Source organism: Rhodamnia argentea, chromosome 9 (assembly GCF_020921035.1).
Source record: "Rhodamnia argentea isolate NSW1041297 chromosome 9, ASM2092103v1, whole genome shotgun sequence".
Lineage (NCBI taxonomy): Eukaryota > Viridiplantae > Streptophyta > Magnoliopsida > Myrtales > Myrtaceae > Rhodamnia > Rhodamnia argentea.
In genome coordinates, this window is record NC_063158.1 from 6,374,631 (window position 1) to 6,392,261 (window position 17,631).

Below are 17,631 nucleotides of genomic sequence, written 5' to 3' on the forward strand. Positions count from 1 at the left end.
TGTATGTGTAGCGACAATTCAACAACGATCTACAATTTCCTTCCTGGTCACATGACAGCACCGCGCCCAACGGCAGGACTTAGACCCGAACCCCAACTAACCGCTGCTAAAAATCGGAACTTTGAACGTCGAGCATAGTCCAAATCGAGATTTTGTTGCCCAAAAAGCATCCCCGGCTTCCTCCACCCTCTCGTCTCCCATTCCTCCAGATAACGCCAGCTCACCAAATCGCTTCGAGGGCTTCGTCTTCGTCTTCGTCTCCGTCTCCTCCTTTGTCTCTCTCGTTCGTTTTGGGTTGTACGCACGGGGATGCGTGAGATGGGGTCGGATCTGTTTGACCCGAGGTCGGAGATGGAGCCGCAGTTCTCGCAGTCGTCCGACGGGAACTTCGGGTTCGCGTTCAACGACAGCAACTTCTCCGACCGGGTGCTCCGGATCGAAGTCGTCGGTGGGCCGTCGGAGTGCAGATCGGACGGCGAGGGCGGCTGTTGCACCAGTATTGCCGATTGGGCCCGTCTGAGGAAGAGGAGGCGAGAAGATGGTAGGAAGGAGACGGGTAAAATTTTTTTTTTTTTCCGCTCCTTTCTTTTGCCCTTTTAAAGTTTTGATTTTTTTTTTCTTATATTGATGAGCTGGTAGCTGAGGAAACAAAACGAGAAATGATGATTTTGAGCTTTTGTCTTAGTTCCGATTTTCTTGTGTGTATATGATGATTTCGGCGGTTCGATGCTGGTTTGAAGCTCCATGAATGGTGGTTTATCTCCCATCTCTCATCTGTTTCTTTTTGGGTTTATTCTGTGAGTTTGCCTAGAAAAACATGTGGAAGAAAAAGGGTGATTGTATATCAAAACTAGAGGCTTTTGTGTTCGTTTCTGGAAATTGTTTTCATTGACTCAGTTGTCTCAAGGAGAGAAGGTGAATGCCGCGACTGGTTCTATAAATGGACAAGAAAAAGATCTATACACGCATTCCTAATTTTACCACGTTTTCTCCTGAAAGATATTTAAGAATGAAAAGCACCCTGAACATGTGAAATCATAAAACGTGCTTTAAGTTATCATTTCCGTTTCTCGCTTTACTATCTAGACCACTAGTGTTTGCAAAAAATTGATTGAGTCCGAAACGTGCTTTTACAGTCTGGACTAAATTATAAAACGTGCTTAAGTTCTTGATGTAATATTGAGTCTGAAACAGCTAATTTCACCTGCTAGATGTAGTTGATTGTTTAACTAGACCATTTCACTGGAGTCATATGGTCGTGTACATTTCAATATCTAAACCCACAATTTCTTTGCTTAAAAACAGAATTTCTTGCTAGCTTTAAAATTATAGTTGAGATTCTGCCGTGTGACATAGCACGCTTGTATTTGTCGTTGCAGTTGTCTTGTTTCGGTTAGTTTCTACACCTTGACCTGCCCTTTTAACATTGGTAAGTCGGAAATCCCCAGCCTACTGATCAGGATGAGGGGTACATGTTCATGACATTTTCCACTTTCATGGAACTAGTGAAAGGGGTGCGTGGGTAGGGTAGCAACTTGCAACAGCTATCTAAGCTGCTTCACAGCCTATTATTTTTTTCCTTGTTTCACGACCATGAACTTTACGAACTAGTCCTATGTGTGCAGTCTTAGTGTACTCCAATGGCTGAATCTTGAAATAGTTGCCGGACCAGTTGCACCTTGATCGGTTTCTATCTGTTTACAGCAATGATGTTTAGAAGAATAGTTGCTGGACCAGTTGCACCTTGATTGGTTTCTATATGTTTACAGCAATGATGCTTAGAAAGTGTTCACTATTTACAGTTTCCTGTGTTTTCTGACCCTTTACATCTTATGTGCACTTTTGGTGCCTGTTTACTTAGGCGTCATTGGCTGGTGCTAACTATACGTCTGTTTCATCTATTTCCAGCTCTTGATATCACTGTATGCCCTGAGGAGCAGATTCTTAATGAGCCTGACATGGACGACTGTGATGGCTGTGAAAATCTGGATGATGCAGTTGCAATGGTTGAAGAGTCACCATCAGGTACTAAATGTTTCTTTTATGTGTGTCTCCTTGTTAGTTTTCCTCTTTCAATAGTTTCCTTCACATAAAGCTAGGAGATCAGAGATTTAAAAGAACATGATGGATGGTCGGAGAAAGAAAATCAGGAGATGGTTGTAATACATTAAACTGGGTTCAAGATCCTGCATTATATTAGGTGCGGAGTCAAGGTTGTATTGGGCAGTCCAATGACTGCATATACCACTCTTTTCCTCATGCTTACTTCCCAATCATAAGTTGTAATTCCTAATACTAAATTTTAGGACTTTGGTTAAATACATGGGATGTATTCAGGGAAAATTTGTTGTCCATCTTTTGTCATATGACACTAAACCCATCTTGGTAATCTCTTAGGCGATGAAGCGGCAAGTAGCAATGACTCAGGCTGGAGCATGGACTCTTCCACAGTTTTGAAAATTAAGACACTGCACATCAGCAGTCCTATCTTAGCTGCAAAAAGTCCATTCTTTTACAAGGTGATCTTTTTCATTGTATGATAATTTCGAATGTTTATTTATTGAGCGCTTATTATTGACTCTTTTCATTGATATCTTACTTGTAGCTCTTCTCAAATGGTATGAGGGAGTCAGAACAACGGCACGTAACTCTGCGCATCAATGCATCTGGTATAAAAGTCCTCTTTGTCCTTTTTTCTCTTTCATGTGCTAATGCTTTTCCAACATTTTTTTTCCCTCATTTCGGTTTTTGTTCTGCATTGAGATTGCTGCATGTCATGTGATACAAGCTGTTATGTGTATCTTTGGGCATACATGCGTATGATTATTATTTCACGTAGGATGCCATTGTACGTATAACATTCAATTGTGCTTGTCCATGTTGGCTGTGTAACTTGATTTTTCTACTTATTGCTTGACACAGAGGAAGCGGCCCTCATGGAACTTCTAAATTTCATGTACAGCACTACCCTGTCTGCAAATACTGCTCCTGCTTTACTTGATGTGCTGATGGCTGCTGACAAATTTGAAGTGGCGTCCTGCATGAGGTATTGCAGTCGACTGCTGCGAAATTTGCCTATGACACCTGATTCTGCATTACTTTATTTAGAGCTCCCATCCAGCGTTCTGATGGGTGAAGCTGTCCAGCCCTTGACTGATGCAGCGAAGCAGTATCTTGCCGCACGTTACAAGGACATAAACAGGTTACTATTCCTTAGATCATCTGATGAATGGCTTTTCTTTTACCTCCTGTCTTTCTACTCTTATCTGACTCCCAAATTAGATCGATTTAGGCTAATGAAATTCGAAACAGTTTTGGACAGAAAAACCTTGGCTTCAACCATAAGTCTTTTCCATTTTGAAATAGGTATCAAGAAGAAGTGATGGGCCTGCCTCTTGCTGGGATCGAGGCCATTCTGTCTTGTGACGATCTACAGGTTGCATCGGAAGACGCGGTGTATGACTTTATCTTGAGATGGGCTAGAGGCCAATATCCAGTATTGGAGGAGCGACGTGAGGTTCTAGGATCACGGCTGGCACGATACATACGCTTTCCTTATATGTCCTGTAGAAAGCTTAAGAAGGTTTTGTCGTGTAATGACTTTGACCATGAAGTTGCATCAAAGCTCGTGCTTGAGGCCCTCTTCTTCAAAGCAGAGGCCCCGCACCGGCAACGAACCCTAGCAGCTGAAGAATGCACAACATCAAACCGCCGTTTCGTGGAGAGGGCCTATAAATATCGACCCGTTAAGGTTGTTGAGTTTGAACTTCCTAGGCAGCAGTGTGTGGTTTACCTGGATTTGAAGAAGGAAGAATGCACAAATCTTTTTCCATCCGGACGAGTTTACTCTCAAGCATTCCACTTGGGTGGACAAGGATTCTTTCTCTCGGCTCATTGCAACATGGACCAGCAAAGCTCGTTCCATTGCTTTGGGCTGTTTCTTGGCATGCAAGAGAAGGGATCTGTGACTTTTGCTGTGGATTATGAATTCGCGGCCAGATCGAAACCCACGGAGGAGTACATGAGTAAGTACAAGGGCAACTACACATTTACCGGTGGAAAAGCTGTTGGTTACCGCAATCTCTTTGCGATACCATGGACTAACTTCATGGCCGAGGACAGCCACTACTTCATCAACGGTATCCTTCATCTGAGAGCCGAGCTTACCATCAGAAACTGACTACTCTCCTCTAATCCAGGTGTCATGTTAACGTGGTTGGCTTCTAACTAGCCCTGACCATTTTCTTTTGCTACAACAGTCTCTCTCCCTCTTCGAGAGGTTGAGGCGATTGCGAGATACTGCTACTGCAATTTGCATAAATTTTACTGTCATACGAATGAGGAGAAAATGTTATTGTGGAGAAGTCATTTTTTCCCAAGAATGTAGCTCGATGTTAACTGCCTAAGTAGCTATCTACGTTACTGAGGATTTGTCTTATCAGCTTCACATATATGTATGTTCTTAAAGCGGAGTCGAAATTCATCTTGTTGGAGGCATATAAGAAACATTCCTTAATAGGGTATATTGGATTTGGTTCCTTGCGTTCTTGAAATCTAACGCAAGTAACAGTAGTTGAAAGATGAGTTGGGGAACGGATGACCACCGAATCTTATGAAGTCGAGTATTTTTAAGCCTTCTGCATATGTTATCCAGCAGGTATGCTTCTGCCATCCTAGATTTCATAGCCCGGATAATAAGCTTCGCATGTGGAGAAAATAAAACTAGATCACAGGATAGATCAGAGAGAGGAAACTACAGTTGTGAGGCCTAAGATTATGGCCTTTCTATCATCAATTTCCTGTGACTTTAGACGCTATGAGGGCTTAAGTGCAGGAAACATTTTGGTTCTCTTCGCATTCAAACAATTATTCAAAAAAGTCTTAAATCTATTACACTTTCGTCAATTACGCCAGCTGATATTGACGTACATGATTTTAAATAATATTTTTACATTTTTTAAAAGAATTTCTTTACATATCTTTTTACTTTTTTCTTTTCTTTGTTTATATATTTATATATGTGTGTGTGTGTGTGTGTGGCTAGCGACCTATCAGGCAGTCGCTTAGATCCAGGCAAGGGAGGCAAGGGCCAAAACCCTCACTTGTTGGCTGACATGGGTGACTGGTCAAGTCGTAGACCACAAATGTTTAAAAAAAAAAACTTGAAAAAAATAAAAATATTATTAAAAATTATCATGTTAAGTGCACCGTGCTATGTAGGATGGTTAGCGTACACGTCATGTATTCAATTGACAAAAAGTAAAAATAGTGAGAATTCAACTGACCAAAAAAAAAAAAATTTAAAAACTGAATTAACAAAATTGTAATAAGTTTAGGATTTTGATCATTTTTCCCGCTCATATTTCCTTTTCCAAGAATAATCAAACAAATGAAAGATTTAACTAAGTGAGCTGGTAACTGAACACGGACCATTCTCCAAAACTTAAGCACATGATTAAGGGGAAAAGGAAGGTAATGACAAACGTTGAGATTTCCATGCGCAAAATACACACAGTTTGGATGGTGCTTTGCGCAGCAAATGGAAGATCCAAGCACTTGTAAAGTCCTAAAAGCCGAAGTAGGCAAATTTATTAGAATTTTTCAGTCATTCACAAATCCCAACAAGAGAAAGAGCAAAGACCTAATGAGGAGACTAAGGCTTACTAGCACCCCAATTCGCCAGTCCCCTCTTCGAAAGATGCTTTCCTCAAATCAAGAAAAGCTTTCTAGCTTCAGTTGCTCTCACAACAGTTTCAACAGTCCCTAGCTTTGCACATCTTACCTGCACAAAATTGATAAGAAAAAAGACATTATCAGACATCTGAGAGCTAAGAATCTAAATTCAAAAGCAGAGGAGCGCAAATAACACCACCGATGACAGCAACTTTAGATTATTCAATTCCCCCAAAGAGAGATCACATGAAAGCAATGCAAAGATGTCAAACATAAGTCCTCCCTGGGCATTCAGTCGTTTGAGGAGTGCACATATGGCAAGTTTGAAGCTAAGATAGTATCCTGCAATTCCAAAACCATCACAAAATACCAGCAAACCAATGACAAACCCAAGTCTTCTTATCTTAGGTTAACTGAAAGCATGGTACAGACAGCTGTGGAATAGAAGTCAGAAGTTCGAAGCAACTTAAGGCAAAGCTCACACAACCAGTATTCCACCACTACATTGGTTAGACATTGGTTAGACATATATGGATTAACGAGTCCAAATGACTATAAAAAGCAATACAACGACATCAGAAAAATTAATAGGGTGATCTGGATGTCCCAATTAGGGCCAAAAGATACAGGGAGAATCCACAGACTTGGAATAAGATAAGACACACAACCATATTTACCTTTTGTATAGCCCTAGATGCGATTTATGGAATGACAGACATTGGTATATATATGAAATTGCACTATGATTGAAAATCATGCAGGAAAATTAACTGAATATCTGTCTTAAAAACTTCACGCGTTTCAAAGAACTAAGCGCCGTGAGACTTTAAACAACCTATCAGTATCAGGTACTCAAATTTGGACAAGGAAATTTATGTATTTGGTTGATCGAGCACTCTTATAGGGATTGAACTGCACCAGTCTCATAGTTTGTTGGAGATACTAGAACGTCTTTTGTGCATATTTTGTATATAGGTGGCTTCTATCTGAAGCCGTTTTGCATAGGGCCAGTACCCCTGATACCTTGTTAATGAAACCTTATTTATCATTCAAAAGGTAAAAGATTTTACTTAAGCTCCAGAGCAAAAAGACCCATGAATGATTTCTTCCTGATTAATACAGACTGACATCATAGTAGGAAAACAAAGGCCATAAACTACGAATTGCGACCATGACGTCAAAGAAGACATCTTTGCTACGTGATGGGATCACAGAAGACTAAAACCTTCCCTTGCCTAAATAAGAAGAGAAAAGGATGATTGAAATCTTCCTGTTGCTCTTGAGCATGTATTCGGAAGTCAAAGCATATTGTATCAAGATTGGACGAACAATCGCATACCCAAAGAAGCAAATGACCACTGCGCAAACTCTAAAATGTACAGAACGATCTGCATTCTGCCAATCTCTACACCTAAATTAAAGAGTCTAATCAATTTCAACATCCCCGAACCATCTGTGGCTTATCCTTCAGGCATTACATGAATGCTCAACAAGGCATCAACTACAATCTACGACAAATATCTTCCTTTCTGACCTCAAAAACAGCACATGGAGCACAAACACTGAAACTTCTTCATAACTTCATACACAGACCAATTCACCTAAAAAGACAAAAGCTCTAACCTTTGATCACGACCTTCATCCATTATCATCTAAGCTTCTCCTTGGCCGAGCTCTTCCTCGCAGCCTCCTTGACCTTCTCAATGTACCCTTCAATTGGTGGCGTGAGTGTCGCCATGAAGCGGTTTGCAGGGAAAGGCGTCAAATCCGGCACCAGTGCCGCCTCTCTCAGCTTCTCCGGCAAGGCTTCTATCGCCTCCTTCTTCATACGCAACAAATTACTCTCCGCAGCCTGCCTCGCCCTATGCCTCCTCATCAAAAGCCTAGAATACTCCTTCGCAAGCCGCCTTCCATCCTCTACCGTGAGCTCATACTTCGGAATCTTATCCGCATCGACCAGTCCCAGCGTGATCAAATCCAAACCTGGGGTCCCAATTATCTCCGGCTTATCAGAGACGGCCAAGTTCGACTTCCCCTTCTTCAATATGTCGATCTCTCGCTGCCGGTCCTTGCCGATCAACCCCATTTTCTCGCGCTCGGCCTCGCGGGCCCGCTGTTTGTCGGTCAAGTAGCGGAGCGGGGTCGGCGCTTTGAGGCACGCCTCGACTAGGGCTTCGGCCTCGGAGGGGCCGCGCTTGCCGCCGCCGCCGCCCTTGGAGGCAGAGTCCGACGGCCCGGGGGATTTCTTGGTGGTGAGCCTGGAGCGCTTGAGGGGTTGGCCTGCTTTGAGCTTGGACTTTCCCTTGGCGGTTCTGCTGACGGAGCAGCGTTGGAGGAATTGGTGGGCCAGCGAATCGAGTGACGAGGAAGACGATGATGACGACGAGGTTAGAGGTTTCGGTCTCGCTAGTCGTAGCATTTTCCCGAGAAAAATAAGAGAGGCTACTTGGGAAGTTGGAGAGAACACAGGAAGTGTTGTCGATTACACTGCACTAAAAGCTTCGAGTTTGGCGGCTATGGCGTATGTGAGTGTGCGTAAAAATCCTAACTTGCTTGCTGGGTCGATTCGAAGGGGGAAGAAGAAAGAGCAGGAGCGAAGCCTTCCACTTTGGGCCTATTTCAAAACCCATTTCAAGACATTTCCATAGTTTTTAGCTAAGGCCAAAGCCCAGTTTTTCGAGCTTAAAAATCTTCTTTGAAAAGGATAATGCTTTTCTATGTACCTGAGTCTCGACCTCTCCAGCATTATTTAAATATATGACTGACATCTTTCTTTCGAGAAAAAATAATTATGATGGGGCAGAATCCCACTGTTCTCTTGAATGTGAAATATTTGTCCAACACCCAATTGTTGTTTGTCACAACGGAAGAACTTTTCAATTTAGTCTGCATTGATCGGGGCGAACCTCTTTGGTCCAATCGTCTTAGAGACCGCTATTGCATGCATTGCATCAATCTTGCCTTGTTAATCAGAATTTAACCAGGGTCTTTGGCACATCTCAGTCCTCATCTGTCTTTGGTATCATTTGGGGGAAAAGAATTTTTGTGGCTTGAAGCACTGCTCCCAAATATGAATCTAAAGTGTGGCATTATTAATAGATACTGATGTAGCAGCATTCTATAGAGTAATAGTAAATCACATTAAGCACGTGGGAACTTTGCATCAGACTCTGAATCTCATGAAATCAAGAAACAGATAGTGCTATTGTTGATGCAGAAGATGTAGCAGCATTCTATAGAGTAATAGTAAATCACATAAGCACATGTGAACTTTGCATCGACTCTGAACCTCATGAAATCAAGAAACAGGTGAGGTTCAGAGGGGCTAAGGAAATACAAGAGTCACAGAAATTCACATAGGAGCTACGTCGAAATATAAATGCAACTGCCTCTACCATAGGAGTACAAAGATCGGACATGTGACTGATCTCGTGGACCTATTCGGTTCCAGCAATCTTCTTCTTCAGACCTTCGATATCTTCGGCAAGTTCCTTCCTGCTTGACTGAGGAAACAGATCATGTGATGTGTTAGGTACGCGCGGTTTACTGGCCAATCATATATTAAAAAAGATTAATGCCTAGGATAGATGCAATATCAAGAGCATAGTGCATATACTAGATTCGTGCAGAAGTGAAAGTCAGTTAGTAGAGACTGAAGTTAGAGTTCCTCATTTGATAATCCTCAAACAAATTGGAAACTTCAGGGTCATGCTGCGAACACAGATAAGACTACACAAATATGAACGGTTAGTTACTTTACCTTGAAGAGAAGGTATCTGTAGACGAACCATCCGGTGTATCCAAGCCCCACCAACTCCATGATCTTTGGAAGCTGGTAACAAAAACATCTTCTCAGAAGATTAATGGTACTGAACGAACAAAAGCATCTGTATTCTTATCTAGCAAAACAACATACCAAAGGAACAGAGTTGATAGCTCCGACCACGACGGACGATAACCAGACAGCCACAATAGCCCCACCTCCATAGAGAATAACTGTGGACTTATTTTCCAGGGCGTCCCACTGAAAGAGAGACACGAGAGGATTAATCGACGTAGCTCTGCACAAAACAAGAGAAGGAATACCTGGCTTGCTCCAGTAGCTATCGTGGCTTAGTGAAGTCTCTCACCTTCTCCTTGAGGTCTGTGAATAGTTCCCCGGCATCAACTGAAGCGGGGGAATCGTCCGAAGAGGCTCTAATCTGGACCAATGATAATCTCTGCGGCTCTGGTCGAAAGAGCAAAAGAAAATAAGACGATATTGTCATCATCCACCTAAAACAAAAATAGATAATGACGACAAGGTTCACAAATCAAGTCAGCTATCAGCCTATTCGTCAACTAGTTGCCTCCCTATTTAACAACCTTACATGTAAAATTGTGTGCTTATTATATCGTCTGCATAAACAGGTCTACAAGAAGGAAAGGAACTCTGAAAATTACCCTGAGTCATCGCCATTAGGTGGACTCCTTTTCTTATGATGGCCGTCAAGTTAACTTGAATTCAGTACTTTCGATCGGAACTTGTGAACAAATAGGCATTGTGTGGATTTGCAAATTGAAATGAGGAAAATGTGCATCAAACCCAATTGCTCTCTCACTCTCTCGCTGCCGCCCCTCCTCTCTTTAAACGCATTTCAGTCTTCTTGATACGAATTGCCACATTGCACTTTCGTCAGTTACAACCAGCTTTGACATTCTTGCAAACATACCCTTGTTCACTCATGAATCTGTCTACAGAACTAGCAACAAGATATTACCTCCATTCCCCCAATCATTGCCTATTGTGTCAACCTACAGAAGCTGGGTGCTTCATTCAATGATTGCTAAAGAATTACCAGGATTCACGACACAGTTCTGAAAGTTTCTACTTCTTTTTTTCTTGAAAGCTATGGTCCGGCATTCAACTTCGATATTAAAGTACAAGATGGAGTCATTCACTCACACTGCGCGAATTTCCGCATCCGCACACTCACCTTCCTTAACCGACACTTCGAATTCGCCCAACGGAAATAAATGTACCTGAGTAGAGCTTGGCGGGGTGGGAAGAGAAGCGCGACGGGAGGTAAGGCAAGGAGGAGACCCGGGCGGCGGCGACGGACGTCCTGGTCGCTCGCGGAGGCAACAGCGCGGCGGTGGCCGCCATGGAAGTGGATGCTGCTGCCATTCGGTAAGCTGCTAGAGCAAACTGTGGCCTCTCAGCAATGGTGTGGTGCGCCTCTCTTTATCTCCACTCTCTCTCTCTCTCTTGCTGTTCTTGCTTTTGTGTATCCTTCGTTGAACTCTGCGTGTTATCCACTGGGATTTTTCGACACCACGCCTCAGTTCGGACACGGATCTCCTTGGTCGACACGTGGATCGACAGAGCTCTCTGATTGGTCGGTTTCCTATCTACAAAATCCACGTTCGCTTTTCCGCCTCTCTCGCTCTAGAGCGGAGGAAGAAGACACCAATTTGTTTGGTCACTCTCTCTTCACTCACTCATTTGCTTGCTTTATTAACACAAATGGTGTTTAAACTTTGATTACACTTGTATTAACACTCTTCAATTTTTAATTTAAGATTAATACCACAGAAAACTCCAAACTAATACACTTGTAACAAATTTATCAAAAATCATTTTTTTAACTGCGAAAAACCCTAAACTAGTACATTTATGGCGATTTTACCACAAAATGGTATATCTGTAACAAATTTACCCTCCGTTAGTTTTCTTAAATCTAACCGTAAAAGTGTTAAGTTGTATGACATGTGGCAATTGACGGATATACCAGTTTGAAATTTTTACCTTCTATTTGTCACATGTGTATTAGTTTGAAATTTTTTGTAATATTAACACAATTTAACGGAGGGTAAATTTGTCATAGGCATACCATTTTGGGATTTTCTGTGGTAAAAAAAATTAGTTTAGGGTAAATCTGTCACATGTGTACTAGTTTAGGATTTTTTGTGATCAAAAAAATAGTTTAGGGTAAATTTGTCACCAATGTACCAGTTTAGGATTTTTTTCTTGGTCAAAAAAATAATTTGGGGTAAATTTGTCATAAGTGTACCGGCTTGGGATTTTTCGTGATATTAATCCTTTAATTTATTCAATATAATCCATGATTTTTTTTTGTAAATTTCAGTATGATTTTTTGAACTTTTAATTTATTCATTATGATTCCCGAAATTCAATGTTGTCCTTTCGTTTATTTGTTTTTTCCGATTAAACCACGAGCCTTCAAAATCCCACATGGACAATTCATTTGTAACTGTTTTTTTTTTTTTTTGTCCGCGATTCAAACTTTTCAAATTAAAAGCAATGTCAGCAAATTCCGTTAATTTGAATTAACGTAAAAATGACATTAATCATTTTCATACAATTTAAGGACTAAATTGAATATTTATTAATAGTCAACATACCGCATTGGGCATATTAGAGATCCAGGAACCGTATTGGACATTTACATATAGTTCAAGAATCATATTGCATAATTTACCATTTTAAAGATATTATTGTACATTAAATCAAAGTTCATGAATCGTTCTTGTTATTTTTCCAATAACAAAAAAAAAAAAGGTTACACAAAGTAGGGGTGAGCATCGATCCAGGGTTGACCTTGGATTGACCCTAGACTAGCCCAACCCAGCCAAACTTGGTCCGATTCCCGGGGGACTGGGTTGGTCCCCGATCCCGGGGTCGCCGAAACCCGTATTGTACGTGTTAGTCCTTGGTCTTGAGGCTTTCGGGTACCCTATAGAGATATACATTTCCAAACCCTAGGTACATAGCTTAAAGTGCTCAGCCCCTCATTTCATCTTCTTTCGTCATTTTCATCTCGCTCTCTCACAGTTTCACTCTCCCCCTAATCTCAGATTCTTCTCGACCTCTCAGCGACTCAATCTCTCTCTCTCTCTCTCTCTCTCTCTCTAGCAACGACTCTCTACTTCTCTCCCTGCTCGTTTGTTCTTTGCCGGTGCCGATCATCAGCAATGAAGACTCCTTGTCTCAGCAATTTATATTGATCATCGTTCATGGTCAACATCAGCATCTCAAAGATAAGTACCTCCACACTCGGTTCTAAGAGAACCAGAGGTCGAGAATCTTAATCTAGTGGTCACATCCGTTGGTGCTCGTTCAGTTGTCCGAAGTCATATGGTGTTCCCTCCACACTTGGGTTTTTGATTAAGGGAACAAAATGCTGCGACTTAGGGGAACTGTTGCTGGGTGTGACTTCGGATTTTTTTGTTAATTGCCAACAATATGGTTGGTATGTTATGAAAGAAATGGACAATTGCATGTATGGGAGTTAAAAAAAAAAAATGTATGGGAGTTTGTTATAACGTTTTTTTTTTATCTATATTTGGCAATTACTAATTATATGCTAGTACTGAAATGTTTATTTGAACTTGATGAATCTCGATAACATGTCAACCGAAATGAAGGGACATAAAGAGATGAGTCCGATAATGGAATCGCCAGGCTATGGATGTGAAGAATTACAAACCACTCACATGTCTCAGTGAACTTGATTGTATATAAAGAGTTTGCTTTGTACTGGTGTTCACAGTTTAATTGCTCAATATCGCATTGTATACGTAATCTCAAAGAGTACTTTGTCTTTCAAAGGATACAAAAAATGAAACAAAAATAGAACCAGATGGTCCCGAGATGACCCTGAATTGGATCGGACCCACAAGGTTAGTCCAGTCCAGTCCTCGGTCCCAAGCTCAATAGGGTTGGTCCCCGGTCCCAAAAATTGGGGACTAACATTGTGCGGGTTGATCCTTGAGTTAGGTGCTAAATCGGCCCAATCCAAATCATGTTCACTCCTAACACAGAGGGCCTAGCTATAATTACTTGAATCGGCTAAGGCCCAATAATTCATCCCGAGCCCAGCTCATAATCCGTACATCCACATCAGCTTAAACTTGCAATTCAACTTTACCATTGATAAGACAATCACATCTACATCATCTTGAAATTACACGCATGTGGAATTATGAGTTTTCATAGGCCCGTGAGTTCCCCGAGAAACTAATTTATGTACAAGTCAGATTACTAATAATGTGCAGCAAATCAATCACAAAGCCTCGCGATAGAGACTCAACTGATATGAAAAACGGACAGAGCATTCCAATTTTGCCGTAGCTCATGTTTAATTGGGTCATATGATATTACGAATTAGTTCTATATTTAAAGGGCCTACCATGAATCATATCTGAAACCTACGGAAATGATCAGGCCTACTAGATTAAAGTAAAAAGACCTTAGTGAGTGCAGTTGTTCAACTGTTTCATCTGGGCACAGCCAGATGAAAGAATAATGGGGGTTATGTTTGTATAATGCGGTCATTAGCCCTAATGAGATTATTCGTGTGATGCAACAACCACATGTTTTCTTAATGCCCCCATTTGTCAAAGACAGGACATTGGCATACCTACTCAAATGCGGACATCCTGAGTCTCCGCCTTGTTTTGGCCATTGGACACGGCTTTTTAGCAGTCTTGCATGAGCCTAAACCCTAATCTACTCCCTTTCCTCACATTTAGCCTCTTTTGCATTAGCATTTTCCTTCTCCATCCACGCCCGAGTTCAACTTGAAAATGAAAATCCTCTTTCGTTTGTGGACAGTTAAGTAAGATCAAGCTCATGACATTATTATCTTAGGTCGGAACAAATTTAATAGGATCCCCTTTTTAACGTCTTTATGTTCTGCATGTCTGGTAGACTTGTTCTGCATGTGAGTCTGGTCGAGTCGAATCATAAATGGTCCGATATAAATATACCCATTTATTGCAATAAAAGTTTGGTGACTCAAACCCGTCTTGATCTGTATTCCTACAATACTTTCTTATTTAATTCAATATAGGAAAAAATTATATCTAAATTGAGATGAGAGTACGAAGTGAGTGAGCGCGAGATCGATTGAGTACAAGAGAGAATGAAAAGAGAGTCATAGAGGTGGGTTGGGTTTAAGTAAGTTGTAAATTCATTTATGACCCATTTAAAGCCCATTTAACCGTCATATCATATTTAAACGCATTTATTGATTATAACTAACACATATAACTATTAAGTGCATCATATATGGATTAAAAAATAGGTCTATAACCCACTTTGACAGGTCCCCACCCGGTAACACGGGGAAAGTGGAAAGGGGAATGGATTTCTCTCGCTTTCGGTATAGCGAGCCTCGGCGAGAAGGCCACACAACATGCTATTAGCTTAGTGATAGATCACGGCCCTACTAATTAAGTCATTCCATCTGGTGCGCGAGAGCTATTGCTCGGCTTTTAGGTGTCATGAATAGCACTGAAGTAGAGAGTTATCCACATCGAACAAAAAGAGATGATAATAACCTCCTCGATTACCTACAATCAAATGTACATTACAGCCTTTTCTCAATTAGGATGTACGCAGTAGTTTTCATGAAACCATAACGCGAAGAAATCTACGATGCTTGAATCGTTCATCGAGAGCGTCGGTGGATCGCGGAAAGCGTCTCGATCTGATACGCTGGACCCGTCCTGCATATCGATAATCTAATCAAGCCTAAATTCGAGTGTATCTTCTTACTAACAGGATATGCTTGTGCGTTCGCGGATATTCGCTACCCGCTGACACTGCGTTAGGCTAAATTAAGCCATGGCTGTTTTTGGGAGGGAGCAGGCTGGTTTCTGTCCTTTCTCGTGGGGCTACCCGCGCCTCGTTGGAACCGTCCTGTCACAACCAACGCATTCTTGTTCTCTGACCGACACGCCCTCGCGAAGAACTATGATTCCGACGTGAAAAAACATTCACATTCCGATAATCCTTAGCGAAATAAATAAGGAAAGGACATCCAGCAAGGTCGAGAAACTTCCATTTGACTCTCTGTCTCATTAAGTTTTTTCCCCTCGTGGGGCCAGTGCAGCGTGGCTCGGGTAATTGCATGATGAATAGAATTATAATCAGATCCATCTCACTGACCCCATAAAGCCATTCTCTCCCTAACGATACAGCTCAAACCTCCTGTTCTTTAGGACATTCCAAGGACATGGCGAGGAATGTGGGGCGAGTTTGAAGAGTAACGAAGCTTTTTTGCCTCTTTCCCCATGTCGCAAGCATGCGTCTGGTTTTGATGTAGCTCTCTGTTGGGTTTGAGATTGAGAGACTTTGGGTTGGAAGAAGGAAGATCCGTCCTTGAAGAAGGAATTTGAACCTGACTTCAAGGTTGATGGCATTGTTCTTTTATGAGAACAGAAAGAAAGCTTCAGGTAAAAACCATTTCCCCTCGAAAGTCGATCTTTTTTAATGTGAATTGAATTGGTATAGACGAGCAGTCATTCATTCATGATCAAGAACCTTTCTGTTTTCGCTTTTGTTCCGGTCCCTTTGAAATGAAAGATGCGAAGAGGCTTTGGTTTTGTCATCTGGGTGGCTTTCTCTTTGTGGTCATTCTCATCCACGCTCGTGCAAGCTTCAATACGCTATGACCCTGAGCTCTTAGATGCAGTCATCCACGAATATGCCAACAAAACGCTGCAGCAACCGAGAACAGGCGTTGTTTACAACATCTCCCTCCCTGCCAACTTCTCTGGGATTGAAGTCTCGATTGTCAGGCTCAGGAGCTCGAGCTTTTGGGTCAGAGGATCGAACCTGACGTCTTTCAACATCCCACCAAGGATCATTCCCTTGCCTTATGCGGAGAGGCTTGCCATAGTGTGTGAGAACCTCCAGAATTGGTCTTCTAGTTACTATGAAGTCCCAGGGTATAGGCTGGTCAGTCCTGTTGTGGGGTTCATGATGTTTGATGCTTCCAATTCAAGTGGAGTTGGCAACCAGATGCTCAATTTGAGCATTAAGGGCAACCCCATTTTGGTGAGTCTCTCTCCAGCTGAGCCAGAGCTGCGGACATCAAATCAGTCCGTGCGATGTGCTGAGTTCAGGCCTAATGGGTCGGTCGGTTTCAGCAACGTGACTTCACCAAATGGATGTGTCGCACGACGTCAAGGTCATTTTGCCCTTGTAGTTCCAGCTCCAGCCCCGCAACAGAAGAAGAAAGAAGTAAGGTTTTGGAAATGGTGGGTTGTAGGATTCGTAGGCGGGTTCCTCGTGTTAGTTTCTGTGAGTTTGATTGTGTGGGGGACGTACAAGTTAGTGGTAAGGCAGAGGATCAAGGAAATGGAGAAAGAATCTGAGAAGGGCGTCTCTTTCGATACGGTCTGGATACGGACAAGTAAAATGCCTTCTGCGTCGATGCTCAGAACCCAGCCGATTCTCGAGGCTAACGAACATGTTCCATGACTCTGCAGATTGATCCTTCCATTGGGTTGTTTCCATAATTAGGCCTTTCTCTGCTCTTCTCAAGATGTGCAAAGAAAAACAGGGGGAAAAAAAAGTACACCCTGTACAGAACTTCTCAATGTGAACGATATGATACCTCAGGAAATTTCCTAGGAAGACTCTGGGATGTAGCCATCAGGGGAAGAAAGGAAGGGAAATTAACATATTGGTTTTGCTTCTTTAAAAAAAGGATTTTTGGTACGTTGTTTGCACCTCTAGGTAGGTGGATTCATTTGACTAGTGATTATTCTTGTGAAGGAGACTGATTGAAGGGATTAAAAATGTTTTGCATGCATGGTGTGAATTTGTGTCTGTTTCGGCTTCAGACGCATGTGGTAGGAGAAACGTATGACTCAAAGTAGGGTCTTGGAAGCCGGCAGATTTTTGGCACTTCTGCAGGTAAGTTTCCATGCTATGATCCTGTTTACATCCGAACCATAAGGCAAGGCGAATATGGAGGGGCCGGTCTGTAAACCAGTAGGGTTTCAGGGGATATATGCATTGTATTCACCCTTTTTTCCTGTTTTATATATAATGCATCCTCCGGCCTCACAAAAACGACACTTTCTGGTTTCTGAAACTCCTTATACATTTAGGTGATTGTTGAGCTATCTTAAACCCGATACTTTTAGGAGCGCGTATTAAGT

The 17,631-nt window shown here is 41.9% G+C and overlaps 4 protein-coding genes across 6 annotated transcripts; 2 read left to right on the plus strand and 2 right to left on the minus strand.

Annotated features, from left to right (window-relative positions):
* Nucleotides 1–49: 49 nt before the first annotated feature.
* LOC115748576 (BTB/POZ domain-containing protein POB1-like) lies at nt 50–4,553 on the plus strand. Of its 2 annotated transcripts, none has more exons than XM_030685101.2 (6): nt 50–541; nt 1,909–2,025; nt 2,398–2,519; nt 2,606–2,669; nt 2,923–3,202; nt 3,367–4,553. In XM_030685101.2, exons 1-6 carry the CDS (start codon nt 310–312, stop codon nt 4,178–4,180), a joined length of 1,629 nt encoding a protein of 542 aa, XP_030540961.1. In that variant the 5' UTR covers nt 50–309; the 3' UTR covers nt 4,181–4,553. The 2 variants fall into 2 exon arrangements, with proteins under 2 accessions (XP_030540961.1, XP_030540960.1); XM_030685100.2 differs by having other exon boundaries at nt 51–556.
* A 902-nt stretch (nt 4,554–5,455) lies between these two features.
* On the minus strand, nt 5,456–8,521 carry LOC115748581. The gene is made up of 2 exons (XM_030685111.2): nt 7,297–8,521; nt 5,456–5,782 (listed from the first exon to the last, which is right to left on the minus strand). Exon 1 carries the CDS (start codon nt 8,090–8,092, stop codon nt 7,322–7,324), a length of 771 nt encoding a protein of 256 aa, XP_030540971.1. The 5' UTR covers nt 8,093–8,521; the 3' UTR covers nt 5,456–5,782; nt 7,297–7,321.
* A 337-nt stretch (nt 8,522–8,858) lies between these two features.
* Nucleotides 8,859–10,950, minus strand: LOC115748582 (protein CURVATURE THYLAKOID 1A, chloroplastic). Of its 2 annotated transcripts, none has more exons than XM_030685112.2 (5): nt 10,696–10,946; nt 9,804–9,901; nt 9,590–9,697; nt 9,434–9,505; nt 8,859–9,176 (listed from the first exon to the last, which is right to left on the minus strand). In XM_030685112.2, the coding sequence occupies exons 1-5, from the start codon at nt 10,838–10,840 to the stop codon at nt 9,111–9,113; spliced, it is 489 nt and encodes a 162-aa protein (XP_030540972.1). In that variant the 5' UTR covers nt 10,841–10,946; the 3' UTR covers nt 8,859–9,110. The 2 variants fall into 2 exon arrangements, with proteins under 2 accessions (XP_030540972.1, XP_048141565.1); XM_048285608.1 differs by lacking the exon at nt 8,859–9,176 and adding an exon at nt 9,213–9,251 and having other exon boundaries at nt 10,696–10,950.
* A 4,569-nt stretch (nt 10,951–15,519) lies between these two features.
* On the plus strand, nt 15,520–17,165 carry LOC115748580. The gene is made up of 2 exons (XM_030685109.2): nt 15,520–15,915; nt 16,046–17,165. The coding sequence occupies exons 1-2, from the start codon at nt 15,892–15,894 to the stop codon at nt 16,943–16,945; spliced, it is 924 nt and encodes a 307-aa protein (XP_030540969.1). The 5' UTR covers nt 15,520–15,891; the 3' UTR covers nt 16,946–17,165.
* Nucleotides 17,166–17,631: the final 466 nt, after the last annotated feature.

Coding starts and splice junctions, on each gene's coding strand:
- LOC115748582 (XM_030685112.2), bottom strand. CDS start 10,840: ATGGCAGCAGCATCCACTTCCATGGCGGCCACCGCCGCGCTGTTGCCT. Junction 9,506..9,589: donor CTATCAACTCTGTTCCTTTG/GTATGTTGTTTT, acceptor TTTTGTTACCAG/CTTCCAAAGATCATGGAGTT. Junction 9,177..9,433: donor ACAGATACCTTCTCTTCAAG/GTAAAGTAACTA, acceptor CTGTTTCCTCAG/TCAAGCAGGAAGGAACTTGC.
- LOC115748581 (XM_030685111.2), bottom strand. CDS start 8,092: ATGCTACGACTAGCGAGACCGAAACCTCTAACCTCGTCGTCATCATCG.
- LOC115748576 (XM_030685100.2), top strand. CDS start 310: ATGCGTGAGATGGGGTCGGATCTGTTTGACCCGAGGTCGGAGATGGAG. Junction 557..1,908: donor AGATGGTAGGAAGGAGACGG/GTAAAATTTTTT, acceptor ATCTATTTCCAG/CTCTTGATATCACTGTATGC. Junction 2,026..2,397: donor GGTTGAAGAGTCACCATCAG/GTACTAAATGTT, acceptor GTAATCTCTTAG/GCGATGAAGCGGCAAGTAGC.
- LOC115748580 (XM_030685109.2), top strand. CDS start 15,892: ATGAGAACAGAAAGAAAGCTTCAG. Junction 15,916..16,045: donor GAACAGAAAGAAAGCTTCAG/GTAAAAACCATT, acceptor TTGAAATGAAAG/ATGCGAAGAGGCTTTGGTTT.